Below are 15660 nucleotides of genomic sequence, written 5' to 3'. Positions count from 1 at the left end.
GCAACTGGTCAAGACTCCTCCCCCGACCGCCCAACCCATGAAAAAAAGCCTCTGTGGTTTTTATTAAAATTATTCCTTCGACCACCTCAAGAAGAGAAAAAGGACAAAAGAGCCCAGAGAGGTCAGAGGGGAAGCGCTCCAGAGAGCGGTGGGGTGACTGACTGGCAGACGCCGGCTGGTGGGCGGGGCGGGCGGGGAGAGAGTGGGGGGGCGAGCTCGGGTGACGCGACGCTCACGTGATCGTCGGGGCGCAGATGTGGGCACCAGTCTGGGAGCCCGCCCTCTTCCCCTGCGGTCGGATCCGGAGCGGTCTGCAAGCTCCTAATTGTTGCTCCAGGTTCTTTGAGGTCAGTGTGAGGGCCTTCGTCGCCTCCTGCGGAACCCTGGAATGGGGGGTGAAGCACGAACACGGAGAGGCAAAAGGGTGGGGATGAGGTCCGGGTTGAGGGAAGCTGGCCGGAGTGTAGCTAGAGATGGGGGGTGGGAAAATGGCTAAGGGGGAGCTAGCGACCAATCGGCGGAGGGTGGGCAGAGCGGACACCCCCTAGTACTCGTGTACCCTTTTCTCCCGCACCTCCGTCTCGCTGCCCTCCGTCCATTTTGGAGCCGGAGCTGGTGAGCTGGGGGGCGCCCCGCCAGCGAGACAGTGGAAATGAACCCTATCACTCTATGCGTAGAGAAAAAAAGTTGACCTTAAGGGTGGGGAGGCGACTTGCCTCTGGGGAGAAGGACGCAGAGATCCAAAATTAGTTTGGAAAACATCCTGGTCTGGCTCCCGAGGCGTGAAAAGAAATGGCGGCTAGGGTGCGGGGGGCGGAGGAGGTGGGGGAGGGAAACGTTGGATGAGGAGGGCCAGGGTTCGGGAAAGGGGCTGAGTCCCGGCGCATCCACCAAACGCGCAGCCCCTGTCTCCTGTCTGTATGCAGGTCTGCGTGTCGGTTCTCAGCACTCTGGAAGGCTAGAAAAGGAGGAGGAATCTGTTCAGAATCCCTGCAGGTCAGTGAAGGAGGGGCGTCTCTGGGCAGGGACCCAAAGGGGTGGGGAGTGTGGGGGGTACAGTACCAGCAGAATATGGGGCGTCAGTTTCCTGCTCCAAACGCATTTATACACACTCTGTCGTGCGGGCAAACGTAGAGAAAATGGCAGGGCTTGCGGGAGAAATGGTTGGCTCACATGTGTGAGGGGAGAGGGTGGGCAGAAAGCACACTTAAAAGCCGGCTCAGGTCAGGAGAACCCTGACAAGGGGAGAGATGCCTGTACTATTCGGACCTGCATTCCACCCTAAGCCCTCAGTTTCCCTTGTCTTCCCTTTGTTTCCTCTTCTCCCCAACCCAGGACAGGAGAAGGAGAGGGAAATCTCAACATGGAAAAACTCTGCAGTGAAAATGATGGAATGACTGAGAACGAAGAAAAGATGGAATACAAAGAACAGTCACAAGATGCAGGAAAGCCGGAAGTAGCCTGTACTATGGAAAACAAGGAAAAGTTAGAAAAAGAGACAATGACAGAAGATGAGGAGATACTAAAGGATAAAGAAAAGCCAGAGAGTGTGACACAGCCAAAAGATGGAAACCCGGAGAGCGAGGGAGAGCGGGAGAGTGAGGAAGAGCCGGAGAGCGAGAGTGAGGCAGAGCCGGAGAGCGAGGCAGAGCCGGAGAGCGAGGCAGAGCCGGTGAGCGAGGCAGAGCCGGTGAGCGAGGCAGAGCCGGTGAGCGAGGCAGAGCCGGTGAGCGAGGCAGAGCCGGTGAGCGAGGCAGAGCCGGTGAGCGAGGCAGAGCCGGTGAGCGAGGCAGTGCCAGTGATGAAGGCAATGCCGGTGAGCGAGGGAACGCCGGAGAGGGAGGCAGTGCCCGTGATGGAGGCAGTGCCGGTGATGGAGGCAATGCCGGTGAGCGAGGGAAAGCCGGAGAGCGAGGCAGAGCCGGTGACGGAGGCAGTGGCAGAGAGCAAGGCAGAGCCGGTGACGGAAGCAATGGCGGTGAGCGAGGGAAAGCCGGAGAGGGAGAGAAAGCCGGAGAGCGAGGGAAAGCCGGGGAGCAAGGCAATGCCGGAGAGCGAGGCAATGTGGGTGATGGAGACAATGCCGGTGAGCGAGGGAAAGCCAGAGAGCGAGGCAATGCCCATGATGGAGGGAAAGCCAGAGAGCGAGGCAATGCCCATGATGGAGGGAAAGCCAGAGAGCGAGGCAATGCCCATGATGGAGGGAAAGCCAGAGAGCGAGGCAATGCCCATGATGGAGGCAATGCCGGTGAGCGAGGCAATGCCCATGATGGAGGCAGTGCCCATGATGGAGGCAATGCCGGTGAGCGAGGCAATGCCGGAGAGGGAGAGAAAGCCAGAGAGTGAGGCAATGCCCGTGAGCAAGGGAAAGCCGGAAAGCGAGGGAAAGCAAGTGAACGAGGGAAAGCCAGAAGAAGGAGGAAAATCAGTAAGCGAGGGAAAGCCAAAAGAAGAAGGAAAACCAGTGGGTGAGGGAAAGCCAAAAGAAGAAGGAAAACCAGTGGGTGAGGGAAAGCCAAAAGAAGAAGGAAAACCAGTGGGTGAGGGAAAGCCAAAAGAAGAAGGAAAACCGGTGAATGAGGGAAAACCAAAAGAAGGAAAATCAGTGAGTGAGGGAAAGCCCAAAGAAGAAGGAAAACCAGTGAATGAGGAGAAGCCAAAAGAAGAAAAGCCAGCCATGGAACCAAGGGTTGCAGGAAAGCGCCCAGCTGGGGATGATGTACCCAGGAAGGCTAAAAGAAAAACCAACAAGGGGCTGGCTCAGTGTCTCAAGGAATATAAGGAGGCCATACACGATATGCATTTGAGCAATGAGGAGATGATAAGAGAATTTGACGAGATGGCCCGGGTAGAGGATGAGGTGAAGAAAACCAGACAGAAATTGGGGGGGTTTATGTGGATGCAAAAAAGTTTACAGGACCCCTTTCACCCGAGGGGCCCAAGGGAACTCAGGGGTGGATGCAGGGCCCCACAGAGGGGCTTTGAAGACATTCCTTTTGTGTAGTGCCCCTGGCAGGCATTTGCCTAGGCCTTGTGCTTTAACCTTATACTAATACTTGCTTTAGCTATCACTCTTGTACCTAACTGCAGCCTTCAATGTTTCAGTAGCAGATTTTTGTCCATTGCATGGAAAAATGTTTATGGCATATTGTAAAATTAAAAAGAAAAAAGTTTGTTGAACCATATATATGGCATCAGTCCATTTTTGTAAAACTACAAAGGCATTTACCTAGTGATCTATGTACAGAGAAAACTCTGAAAGCTACATCCTGGTTATCTGAAGGTGATTTTTTTTTTGTTCTTTTTTGTTCATTTTATGTTTGCTCCTAAAAAAAAAAAAAACACCGATTACTTTCATCATGAAAACAATATATGCCAAGCAATCCAAACAACTAGTTAGTTAGCTCATGAATGTAGTGGAGACACCAAAAATTCTTGGTCAGGATATAAAATATTTCTTAAAACTCATGTTTGAGACTGGAAGCTGGAAGACAACCTGGCTGATAGTACAAATCCATTGCTGTAACAAACAGCCTTGTCATCTGTTGAATGGGGTAAAACTTGCCTTCCAGGGTCATGGAGAAGATAGATGAGGTAGTGAGTGTGACCTGTGTTGGGCTGGTTCCTACCCTTTGCCTTGCAGTAGCAGAACCAGAATTCTTTCAGATGTTTAGGGGAGGTATAAGAGGTCTCAGCAGTCAGATAAAATGTGGGTGCCATTGTCCCCTGGGTAATGCCATGTCTCTTGGGCACTGTGCCCCTTCTCAGGGGCTCTGTAATCGCCTGAAGCTCCCACAGCTACTGGTGGTCTGGAGACCATGATGGACTAAAGCAACACTGTCTCAACAGAAAGGTGGAGAATTCTCTACCTACAGCAGAGTTACCCTAATTCAGGTGGGTAGTACCCAGTTGTCATTGGGTGTTGATATTTTATAAAGTTTTTAAAAAACACTTCCAGAATTTTTGTCAGTCTGTGTTTTTGCATACAGTGCCATCTCCACTGGATGTAGATACTGGAGGTTGAGCCAGAAAAATCTGAGTGACCAGATGCTGTGCTATTCTCACCTGTTAATCTCATGTCTGCTGACACTTTTTTCTTAGGAGGAATTGTCTCTCAGGAAGTTCCTGTTAAGCCCTGCCTTACCATTTCAACAGATCCATCTACCTATGTGATTCCCCCTTTTCCCTGCGGCCCCCCCTGCCCCAGCTCTTCATTATCCTTTAATTTGCTTCTAGTGTTTTTTGGATGAACTTTTATTTTAGAAGTTAATGACTTAGAGAATTATTGCAAAGATAGTACAGAGTTTCTGTATACCCCATACACAATATTCTCTATTAACATCTTACATTAGTATGGTGCATTTGTCATAGTGAACCAATATTGACCAAATAATACATTATTTACCAGAGTACCTATTAAATTCCCTCAGTTTTTCCCTAGTGCCCTTTTCCTGTTCCAGGATCCTATCCAGGTTACCACCTTATATTTAGTCAACTTGTCTCCATAGGCTCTTTCTGGCTGTGACAGTTTCTCACTTTCCCTGTTTTTGATGCTCTTGACACTTTTGAGAAGTACTGGTCAGGTATTTTGTATAATGTTCCACAATTTCAGTTTGCTTTTTTCCTCATGGTTACACAGTCGTTAAGTGCTTTCGGGAAGAGGACCAGAGAGGTAAGTGCTATGTCACCACATTTATATAAGGGGTACATGTTATCAGGGTGCCTGACTGGTTCGGTCCATAGAACATGCCATTCTTGATCTTGGGGTCGTGAGTTCAAGCCCCATGTTGAGTGTCTAGTTTATTTCTTTTTTTCTTTCTAAAATTTTATTTGACAGAAAGGAACACAAGGGGGGTGAATTGGGGAGGGAGAAGCAGGCTTCCCACTGAGCAGGGAGTCTGATGTGGGCTCTATCCCAGCATCCTGGGATTGTGACCTGAGCCAAAAGCAGTTGCTTAACAACTGAGCCACCCAGGCACCCCAGATTTTATTTTATTTTTTTGACAGAAAGACAGAGGGAACATAAGCAGGGGGAGTGGGAGAGGAAAAAGCAGGCTCTCCCCCACGCAGGGAGCCTGATATGGGGGTGGATCCCAGGACCCTGGGTTCATGACCTGAGCCGAAGGCAGTTGCTTAACACTGACCCAGCCAGACACCCCGTCTAGTTTACTTTTTCAGAAGAGGATGTATACTATCAATATTACCACTGTTGTAAACTCTTGTGACCTGGGCTGAGGTAGGGTTTGTCAGGATTCTCTATGGTAAAGCTACTCTTATTTCTCCCTTTCCATACTGTCCTCTTTGGAAGAAAGTCACTATATGTACAGTCTTAGGAAAGACTGAGTGGGATGTTAGGTTCCACTTACTTGAGGGTATCGGTATGGATCCTTTTTTTAAGTTTTAATTTTAATTCCAGTTAGTTACCATACAGTGTTATATTAGTTCAGGTGTACAGCATAGTAATTCAACAGTTCCATACATCACCCAGTACTCATCATGACAAATGCATTCCTTGATCCCCATCACCTATTTACCCATCCCCACACCACCTTCCCCTCTGGTAACCATCATATTGTTCTCCATAATTAAGAGTCTGTTTCATGCTATGTCTCTCTTATTTTTTCCCTTTGTTTGGTTTCTCAAGTTCTAAATTTGAGTGAAAGCATATGGTATTTGTCTTTCTCTGACTGACTGACTTAGCATTATACTGTCGGTGCAAATGGCAAGATTTCATTACTTTTTATGGCTGAATAATACTCCATTGTTCCTCAAAGAGTTAAAATATAACTACCTTAAAATCCAGCAGTCAATGTTTAGCATATACTTTGGATTATAATCTAATACTACTTCACATATTTTCATTGCTCTAGTTCCAACTTCGGCCATTGAAAGCTCTTTCACATGGCACTTGTATTTATTTAACATACCTCCTCCCATCCCTGTGTGCATATGTGTGTGTTTAACACTTTCTGGCACTACAAGGTGAGGTAGTCTTGTATATTTCCTGTCCAAGTCCTAGAATTTCCCATTTACCCAAGGGGCCCTGGTACCTTTGGTTAGAGAATGGTATAAAAGCCAAGATCTGGGTGCTAAGAGTAATCATTACTATTGGGGTATCATTGCTTCTAGGCCCTTGCAGTTGATAGAGCAAGGAGATCTATTGATATATAATAACCTGTGTGTATCTATGCATGTTTATGTATGTTTTTATCTTTAACTATTTTTATATATTTATTTATAGAGAAATATCTGCCTTTAGTGTTATAGACTCCACTCCCTTCCAAAATTACCTTATGTCAACACCTTATTCCTCCTTCCTTTTCAGTGTGGTTGTTTCATATATTTGTAATAAACTTAGATTCTTTCGGCACATTCTGTATGTGGGGAGTAATATTATTTATGGTATTTTTAAATTTCAAATTCCATTTCATTGCTGGTATATAGGAAAGCAACTGACTTTTGTATATTAGCTTTACAGCTTTACAGATCTTGTAGCCAGGAGTTTGTCAATGCTGTGGCATTTCTACATAGAAAATCATGTCATCTTTAAAGAGACAGTATTATTTCCTCCATTCCAAGCTGTATATGTTTTATTTCTTTTTTTGTGTTACTGCAGTAGCTAGGACTTCCAGGATGATGTTTACTAAGACCAATGAGAAAATAATACCTTGCCTTGTTCCTGATATTGTGTTGTTCCTGTTCCTTACCCTTACGTATGTTGTTACAGGTTTCTTGTAGATATTCTTTATCAAATTGAGGTGTTCCCCTCTAATTCTGTTTTAAGAACCTTTATCATAGATGGGCGTTGGATTCTGTCATGTACTTTTTCTGTATCAAGTGATAAGATCATATAATATATCTTATTTAGGCTGTTTATGTGTGGATTATACTAACTGATTTTCAGATGTTGAATCAGCTTTGCACGTGTACAATAAATTCATTCCCTTGTTAGGTGCATGATTTTTATACATTGTTGGATTTGATTTTCTGATACTTTGTTGAGGATTTTGTGTCTGTCTTCATGAGAGAGACTGGTCTGTAGTTTTCTTTTCTTGTAATGCCTTCTGTCTGGTTTTGGAATTAGGGTAATATTGGCCTCAGAGAATAAATCGAATATTCTCTCTACTTCTGTTTTATGGAAGATATTGTGGAGAATTGGTATTATTTCTTACTTAGATGTGTGGTAGAATTCCCTGGTGATTTCTAAAAGTTCACTGGTGATGCTTAAATGTTTGGTAGAATTTGGTCTTGGTGATTTCTGTCTGGAAGGTTATGGATTATTCATTCAATTTCTTTGATACAGAGCTGTTTAGGTTATTGTTTTCTCCTTGTATGAGTTTTAGTAGTTTGTATCATTGAAGGGGATTGGTTCATTGTATCTAAGTTATCAAATTTGTAGGCACAGGGTTGTTAATAGAATTCCCTCATTATCTTCTTAATGTCCATGGAATCACTACTGATAACCTCACTTTCATTTCTGATTTTGTTAATTTGGATCTTCTTTCTTTTTTCTTGATTATCCTGGCAAGAGATGTATCAATTTTTTTTTTACCTTTTCAAAGAATCAGATTTTCATTTTGTTGATTTTTTTCTATTTTTTTTTCTGTTTTACTTGTATTGATTTCTAATTATTAATTTCTTCTCTTCTGGTTACACTAGGTTTAAAATTACTTCCTTTAGTTTCCTCAGGAGAAAACTTAGGTTATAGATGTTAGATCTTTTCTCACATACTCATTTAAACTAGAAATTTCCTTCTAAGCACTGCTTTTTCTATATTCCCCAAATTTTGATAGGTTAATTTTATTTTCATTTAGTTCAAAATATTTTTGCATTTCTCTTATATTTTTCCCTGACTCATGTGTTTAGAATTGTGTTAATTTCCAAATACGTGTGTTTGTCCTTCTTTCCATTGTTGATTTCTACTTTAATTCCACTGAGAGCTTACTTTTTATGATTTCTGTTCTTCTAAATTTGGTAAGGTGTATTTAATGGCCTAGAATATGGGCTCGCAGTGAATGTTCTATATGAACTTGATAAAAAGTGTTCTGATATTAGATGTAATGTTCTGTAAATGCCATTTGGATCAAGTTGATTAATAGTGCCGTTCAGGTCAACTATATCTTTACAGATATTTTGCCTTCTTAATCTGTCAATTACTGACTAGGGGTGGTTGAAGACTGCAACTCTGATAATAGATTTGTCTGTTTTATCAGTTTTCCCTCATATATTTTGATATTTTTGTTAGGTACATATATATTTAAGATTATTATGTATTTGTTTTTTTCCATAATTGATCCCTTTGTCATTATGTAGTGCCTCTTTTTTTTTAATCTGATACTTTAATTATTCTCAAGTCTTCTTTATCTGAAATTGTATAGCTATTCCAGCATTTTTTTTTTGTAGGCTCTGTGCCTACTGTGGGGCTTGAACTCATCCCCCAAGATTAAGAGTCAAATGCTCTACCCACTGAGCCAGCCAGGCACCCCTCCATCATCCTTTTGTCTATATTTCTTTGATTTAGTTTATATGGTTGTATATATCTTCCTCCATTGTTTTAATTATAACCTTTCAGAGTCTTTATTTATTTTATTTTATTTTATTTTTTAATTTTTTATTTTTTATAAACATATATTTTTATCCCCAGGGGTACAGGTCTGTGAATCACCAGGTTTACACACTTCACAGCACTCACCAAATCACATACCCTCCCCAATGTCCATAATCCCACCCCCTTCTCCCAAACCCCCTCCCCCCGGCAACCCTCAGTTTGTTTTGTGAGATTAAGAGTCACTTATGGTTTGTCTATTTTAAAGATTTTATTTATTTATTTGCCAGAAAGCACAGCAAGGGGATAAGCAGGCAGAGGGAGAAACAGGCTCCCCTCTGAGCAAGAAGCCCATTGCAAGACTTGATCCCAGGATCCTGGGATCATGACCTGAGCCAAAGGCAGATGCTTAACCAACTGAGCCACCCAGGTGCCCAGAGTCTTTCTTTTAAAAATGGGCCTCTTGTCCAAAACGTATAGTTGGCTTTTATGTGTTCATTCTAACAATTTGTCTTAAATGGGTGTATTTGGAGCATTTATATTTAAAATGATTCTTGAGATACATTCGGATTAGTATCAACCATGTGTAACTGTTTTCCATTTGTTTCCAAGAGTTCTTTTTCAGTTTTGAGTATTTTACATGATTCCTTTTGTCTTCTTTTAGTGTATCAATTATATTTCTTTTTGAAAAAGTTTTAGTAATTTCCCTCAAGATTACAATATGTATTTTTCACTAGGTTTACTTTCAAAGAATATTCTTCTGCTTCACTTACATGTAGTGTAGATACCTTACTACAGAGTATTCATTCATTTCACTTATCCATATGCTATAATCACTAAATATATTGTTAACATTAATACTTCAGATATTTATCTTTTGTATCAATAAGAAAAAGAAACAGTTTCATTATACTTTCATATATTCCTTTCCACTGCTCTTTATGAATATTCGAGTTGCTGAACTAATTTGTGTTTCTGATCAAATTTCTTTTATGGAAGAAATGGAAGGTGTGCTGGTCATCAGTTTTTGTTTTGATTTTTGAGAAAAATCTTTATTTCTCCTTCACTTTTGAAGAACAATTTTGCTGGATATAAAATTTTAATTTGGTGATTTGTTTCTTTTCAACACTTTAAATATTTACACAGTTACAGAAATAGGAGTGTTATAATGCTTAAATAAAAGCTTTGTTTATTTCTCCTTGTAGTTCTGTCAAATTTTGATTTATTTATTTTGAGGTCAATCCAATAAGTGCATACAAATTTTAAAAATACCATAAAGTGATACTCGTTATGTTTTGTAATGCTTTTTGTTTTGAAGTCTATTTTGTTATTTATAATGTCTTCCCATTGGTTAGTTTTCATGTTATAATTTTCTTCTATACTTTTACTTTCAGTCTCTATGTATTTTTGTATTTTAGATGTCTTTCATAAGCAGTATAACATTGTGTTTTTTCCAGTCTGAAAATCTTTACTTGCTTCATGTAAATCATATTTAATGTACTCACTGGTATTAATAGATATAAATTAACCATTCTATCAAGTTCCTTCTCTATGTCCCATCTAATGTATGTTAGTTTTCTCTTCTTTAGGATTATTTTCTTATTTTTGCTCCTCTACTAGCTTAGAAGTTTTACCTTAATGTTTTCTGGCAATTAGAGCGTACAATCATGACTTATCAAAGGCTAATATTAATTTTGTACTTTTACTTCAGCCCTCTTGACTCCTATGTTATTTTTTGATATGAATTAACAAGGTATTACTAGTTTTATGTAGTATTGATTTAAGTTTACATACATATTTGTCTTTTTAATTGTTGTTTTTCCCTTTCATATCTCCATTATTCCATCTGGGATCATTTTTCTGTCAAAGGAAAAATGCCTTGTAGCATTCAGTATTTCGTTTGGTTTATGCCTGCCGATGGGAAACTCTTTTTATTTTTAAAGGTCTTTATTTCACCTTTAATTTTGAAGGGTATTTTTACTGGTTCTCAATTTTTTTGGCTGGCATTTATTTTCCTAAAAGTTACTAAAGATATCATTCTACTATCTTCATACATCCATTGTTTCTATTGAGAAACCATCAATCACCCTAACTTTTGTTCCTTCAATGGGTATTCTATTTTTCTGGCTACTTTTATGATTTTTCTCTTTGTCTTTGATTCTCTGCAAGGTTACTATTATGCATCTCTGTATGAGTTTCTTTTTATATTATTTGGGATATCTTGGACTTCTTCGATCTATGGATCAATGTCTTTCATCAGTTCTGAAAAATCCTCAGTTGTCTCTTCAGAGGTTGCCTCTGAACACATCCATTTCTCTTTTCCTTCTGGAATTCCTAGTAAACATTTGTTAGATCTTATACCCTCCCATCTGAATTTTCCATCTTTTTTACTACCTGTGCAGCCTTATGGATAGTTTCTTCTGAACATAATTTCTAGTTCTTTAATTCTCTTTTGAGCTGCATCTAATCTGCTGTAAAAGCCATCCATTGAGTTTCTAATTTCAGCTGGGTTTTTTTTTTGTAGTTTTAGAATTCCTCTTTTTTTTTCCCCACTTTTTCTGATTTCTAGCACCCTGTTGAAATTTTCAAGATTGGATTTTATTTATCTGAATACACTAAGCATTGTGGTTAGTAGTTTGTATCTGATGATTCAGATAATTCAAAACTAATGGATCTGTTTGTGTTAGCTGTTGTCTCTACTACTTCTTACTTATGCCTTTTTTAAAATTTGTATTCCTGGTTATCTTTCTGTGTGGACATTGTACATGATCAATTGTTTGTTGAAATAACTTGGGGCCTAGGATGATGGACACTTACTCCAGAGAAGATTTTGTTTGCACTGGTCAGGACTTATAAGGGTTCTTCCTGTCTGGAACCACCATAATCTATGTCCAAAGCTTAAAGTATACTAGTCCAATTAGATGTTGCAAGGACAAACTAATAGACTTTGTGAGAGCTAGTTTATTTCCAGTTTTTAATTACCCCTAAACTGAAACATTTGAGGTTCCCAGCATTATATGGGTGCTGGTTTGTTAGGAAACCCCTCTCCTTGTAATGAGCCTTGGGGCTTTGATTTGCTGCCTTGAGTCAGCAGCAGATTCAACTCAGTTTGGCACTGGTGTATTACTTAACCTCTATTCCTAACCACAGATGCCCTCAGGACAAATACAGTTAACCATACGAGTACTAAAAGAAGACATGGGTGAATTCCTCTGGCCTCATGTAGGAAAAGAATTCTTAACTATGAATCAAAATCCAGATGCAATAAACATTTGATAAATTTGACTACTTTTTTTAATGCATGCCAGAAATACACCATATACAAAGTAGAAAAGCAACAAACTGGAAGTAAATATTTGCAACGTAAAACATAAAGGCCTAATACTGTTAATGTATACATGGTACTGAAAATGAGGGGAGAAGGACCAACAACCCAACAAAAATGTGGAAAGACGTTAACAGACAATTTACAGTGGTGTTTAAATTGTCCAAAAAATTGCAAAATAAAATGCCATTGAGATACTACTACTCACCTATTATGTTAGTGAAAATGAAAAAGTATTCCAACACATGGTGGAAAACGTGTGAAGAATCAAGCACTCTCCCCTGCTGCTGATGGATCAGAAAGCAAAAAGTGGATCTAAGGCTCGGGGGGAGGGCACAGCCTGGAGATGGAGATTTGAGAATCATCTGTGCTTAGAGGTTAATGAACAGAAATCATTCAGGGTGAGAGAACATGGGTACAGAGAAGAGGTCCAGAAACAGCTAATCAAGGTGGCAGTGCCGCTTCCTGGCGGTACTACTGCCTGGGCTCAGGAATCAGGCAGAGCCGGTCTTGAAAGCAGCCTGTGGGACTCGGTTGTTGAGCGCTCCTGGCAAAGTCGAGTACCGTCCCTGTGAACAGCGGTCACACCTGGCAATGGCGTACATCGCAGAGGGATGCAGTGCGAGGGCCTGAGATGCGCCAGGTAAAGCACCTGCGGTCCGGAAGCCTCCCGGCTTCTGCCCTCTTGATTCCCCATTTGCCACTCGGCCCTCCACCGCGTGTGGTTGCTTGGTCCCTTGGGGATAGGGGTAAGGGGGGCGGGGTGGGGGACCGAGCTCGGGTGACGCGGCGCTCACGTGACCGGTTGGGCGCCGACGTGGGCAGCAGCCCCCGCGCCCGCCCGCTCGCCCGCCCTGCGGTCCGGTCCCTGCGCTGTCCGCTCCCATCGCCTGCGCAGAACCAGCTCCGTGAGCTGCCTGGGTGGCCGGCGAGGGGCGAGCGGGCTTCGGCGAGCCCGAGGAGGCGCAGGCCTGCCCGGGCCCCACAGGTCAGTGTAAAGGTGGGCACTGCTGGCAGCCGTGGGCAGGGGTGGAGGTGGATGGGAGTAGGAACCTGGAGCAGCGCGGAGTGGAATGGGGGTCCGGGAGGTCGGTGAGGAGGGGGATGCAGCGTGGACGTGGGCAGGTGGGGATGGAGCACCCCACCACCGCCTCCTCGACGCCCCTCCTGTGCGCCTTCCATCCATTTTTGGACCTGAAATGGGGGGGGGTGCGCCCCTGCAGTGCGACAGCGAAATGTAGACGTTTTAGAAATAACCCCCCTCACACTCTGCACCAAAGAGGAAATACTGCCCTCCGCGGAAATACTGCCCTCCGCGGTAGGGTGGGCGGCTTGCTTGCAGGGAAGGCGGAACACAGAAACCCAAACAGTTTGGAAAGCATCCTGGTTTGGTGCCTGAGGCCCGAAAAGTAATGGCGGCTGGGATGCGGGGGAGGTAGGAAAGGAAAATGTTGCATGAGGAAAGCCCAGGTTCAGGAAAGAAACTTCAGTTGGCTGAGCACACAGGCCCTGCCCGTGTCTCCTGTCTGTCTGCAGGTCTGTCTGCCTGTCCCCTGCACTCTGCAAGGCTTTCTAGAAAAGGAGGAAGAACCTGTTTAGAATCCCTTCAGGTGAGTGAAAGGGTGGAGGGGCACTGGACAGGAATGGTAGGGGGAGGGTGTAGAGGGCACGGTGGGGGCAGAATTTGAGGTCCCCACTGTCCATCTCACCACCATGTATGTTGCACCCACCCCACCATACTGAGGGATGGTACAAAAGGTGGTAGGACCTGCCAGGGAAATGGTTGGCTCTCAGGTGTAGGGTGAATTATGGGGTCAAAGGTGGGGAGAAGACAAACTTGGAGGGCTTAAGCACGTCAGGAGAACCCAGCCAAGGGGAAAGATGCCAGTACTATCAGCACCTGCATTCCACCTCCAAGTCCTCAGTCTCCCTTGTCTCCTTTGACTTCTCTTACCCCCGCTCTCCCACTCTACCCCCAACCCAGGACAAGGAAAAGAAGGGAAAATTCAACATGGAAAAACTCTACAATGAAAATGAAGGAAAGCTGGAAGTTGAGGGAAAGCCTGAAGATGAAGTAGAGCCTGAAGATGAAGGAAAATCAGATGAGGAAGAGAAGCTGGAAGTGGAGGGGAAGCCAGGGCATGAGGGAAAGCTCCAGAATAAGGGACAGCCAGATAATGGGGGACAACCAGAAGATGAGGGAAAGCAAGAAAAGCAGGGCAAGTCTGAAAATGAGGGAAAACCACATGGTGAGGGCAAGCCAGAATCCCTGGCAAAGCCTGAGAGTGAGCCACGGGCTGCTGAAAAGCGCCCAGCTGAAGATTATGTGCCCAGGAAAGCAAAAAGAAAAACGGACAGGGGGACAGATGATTCCCCTAAGGACTATCAGGAGGACTTACAGGAAAGGCACTTGGGCAGTGAGGAGATGATGAGAGAATGTGGAGATATGTCAAGGGCTCAGGAAGAGCTAAGAAAAAAACAGAAAATGGGTGGTTTTCATTGGATGCAAAGAGATGTACAGGATCCATTTGCCCCAAGGGGGCAGCGGGGTGTCAGGGGCATGAGGGGCGGAGGTAGGGGCCAAAAGGGTTTACATGATATCCCATATCTTTAATGCCTTTGGCCTTCAATTTTAACTTCTCTAATGAGAATATTGCTGACCATGCTTTCCCTGACAGGCATTTGCCAGGCTATGTGCTTTAACCTTAAGCTGATACTTTGCTTTAGGTGTCACTCTTGTTACCAGCAGCCTTTTGATCCAACTACAATGTTCTCTGTCTTTCAGTAGGGAATTTTCACCCATGTGCATGGAAGAAATGTTCATGGTACACTGTAAAATAACAATAAAGAAAATACAGTTTTCAGAACCACATATACAGTATCAGACCATTTTTGTAAAAATATAAATGTTTGCATAATGCATTTGTGCATAGATAAAGCTCTGAAAATGTGTATACTAAAAAAAAGATGATGGTTTTTCCTGTATGGTAGCAAAAAAAAAAAAAAAGGGTCTCATTTTTATTCAAACATGAGTCCAGTCACCTTATGGTTAAGTATCTTTATGCCATTCGGTGGGCATTACTCATCCCCATGCCTTCCTCTAGTTGTAATTGTGTCAGTGGGCACTGCTGCTCCTTCTTCTGAGTCCTCTACCATCCTATGACTGCCACCATGTGTGATTCTTTTTATTCGCTTTTCTCACTAACCATTTTTTTCTAAAGGATGGACTACGTTTGTCATAATTTCAAAAACCCTAGAAATCAATACATGATAAACAACTGAAACGTTCAATGAGTATATGAGGGCAATAAAGACACTTAAAATTCCTGTTGACAGAATGTAAAATGATAAGTAAAACTCACATTATCTCTGAGACTCCCAGCTAGAGAAATCAACTGGTGGTTATAGCAACAGAACCAGTGCTGTAAAGGGTCAGTCTTGTCATCTGTGAAATGGGAATAAAATTTAAACTCACATACTGCTGAGTGGGTCAGATTAGATACTGAGTATGTGAGCTATGCTGGGCTGGCACCTTGGTAGTAGTAGGACCCTGGACTGTCAAACACTAAGAGGAAGGCCAAAGGTAGGTCTCACCTGTACCTAGGAATAAGACCAAGCAGCCGAGAAGAGGGGGCCACCATTCTCTGGATACTACCGTATGTGCTAGGCACTTCTGTTCTGCCCTGCCCTGTATCCTATGCTAACAACTATTGATATGGAGTTGTGGTGACAAAGCCTCTCTGATTCCCTATCATCCCCAAAGGGCCAAAGCCCCTACTTGACTGCTGTA

General features: G+C 43.0%; 2 protein-coding genes across 5 annotated transcripts; both read left to right on the top strand.

Moving 5' to 3' along the window:
- The first annotated feature begins 225 nt into the window (after nucleotides 1-225).
- Nucleotides 226-3185, top strand: LOC101673484 (retinitis pigmentosa 1-like 1 protein). Of its 4 annotated transcripts, none has more exons than XM_045068276.1 (3): nucleotides 226-347; nucleotides 927-996; nucleotides 1341-3185. In XM_045068276.1, exon 3 carries the CDS (start codon nucleotides 1364-1366, stop codon nucleotides 3002-3004), a length of 1641 nt encoding a protein of 546 aa, XP_044924211.1. In that variant the 5' UTR covers nucleotides 226-347; nucleotides 927-996; nucleotides 1341-1363; the 3' UTR covers nucleotides 3005-3185. The 4 variants fall into 4 exon arrangements, with proteins under 4 accessions (XP_044924211.1, XP_044924210.1, XP_044924213.1 ...); XM_045068275.1 differs by having other exon boundaries at nucleotides 1336-3185; XM_045068277.1 differs by lacking the exon at nucleotides 226-347 and adding an exon at nucleotides 362-424 and having other exon boundaries at nucleotides 1336-3185.
- A 9484-nt stretch (nucleotides 3186-12669) lies between these two features.
- Nucleotides 12670-14742, top strand: TCEAL3 (transcription elongation factor A like 3). The gene is made up of 3 exons (XM_004778674.3): nucleotides 12670-12858; nucleotides 13407-13480; nucleotides 13855-14742. The coding sequence occupies exon 3, from the start codon at nucleotides 13882-13884 to the stop codon at nucleotides 14482-14484; it is 603 nt and encodes a 200-aa protein (XP_004778731.1). The 5' UTR covers nucleotides 12670-12858; nucleotides 13407-13480; nucleotides 13855-13881; the 3' UTR covers nucleotides 14485-14742.
- The last annotated feature ends 918 nt before the right edge of the window (nucleotides 14743-15660 follow it).

The sequence above is a fragment of the Mustela putorius genome, unplaced genomic scaffold, assembly GCF_011764305.1.
Source record: "Mustela putorius furo isolate JIRA1106 unplaced genomic scaffold, ASM1176430v1.1 tig00003901_pilon_pilon_pilon, whole genome shotgun sequence".
NCBI classification, from domain to species: Eukaryota; Metazoa; Chordata; class Mammalia; order Carnivora; family Mustelidae; genus Mustela; species Mustela putorius.
Note: the sequence above shows the minus strand (reverse complement) of the source record. Positions and strands in the feature narration are given on the sequence as shown.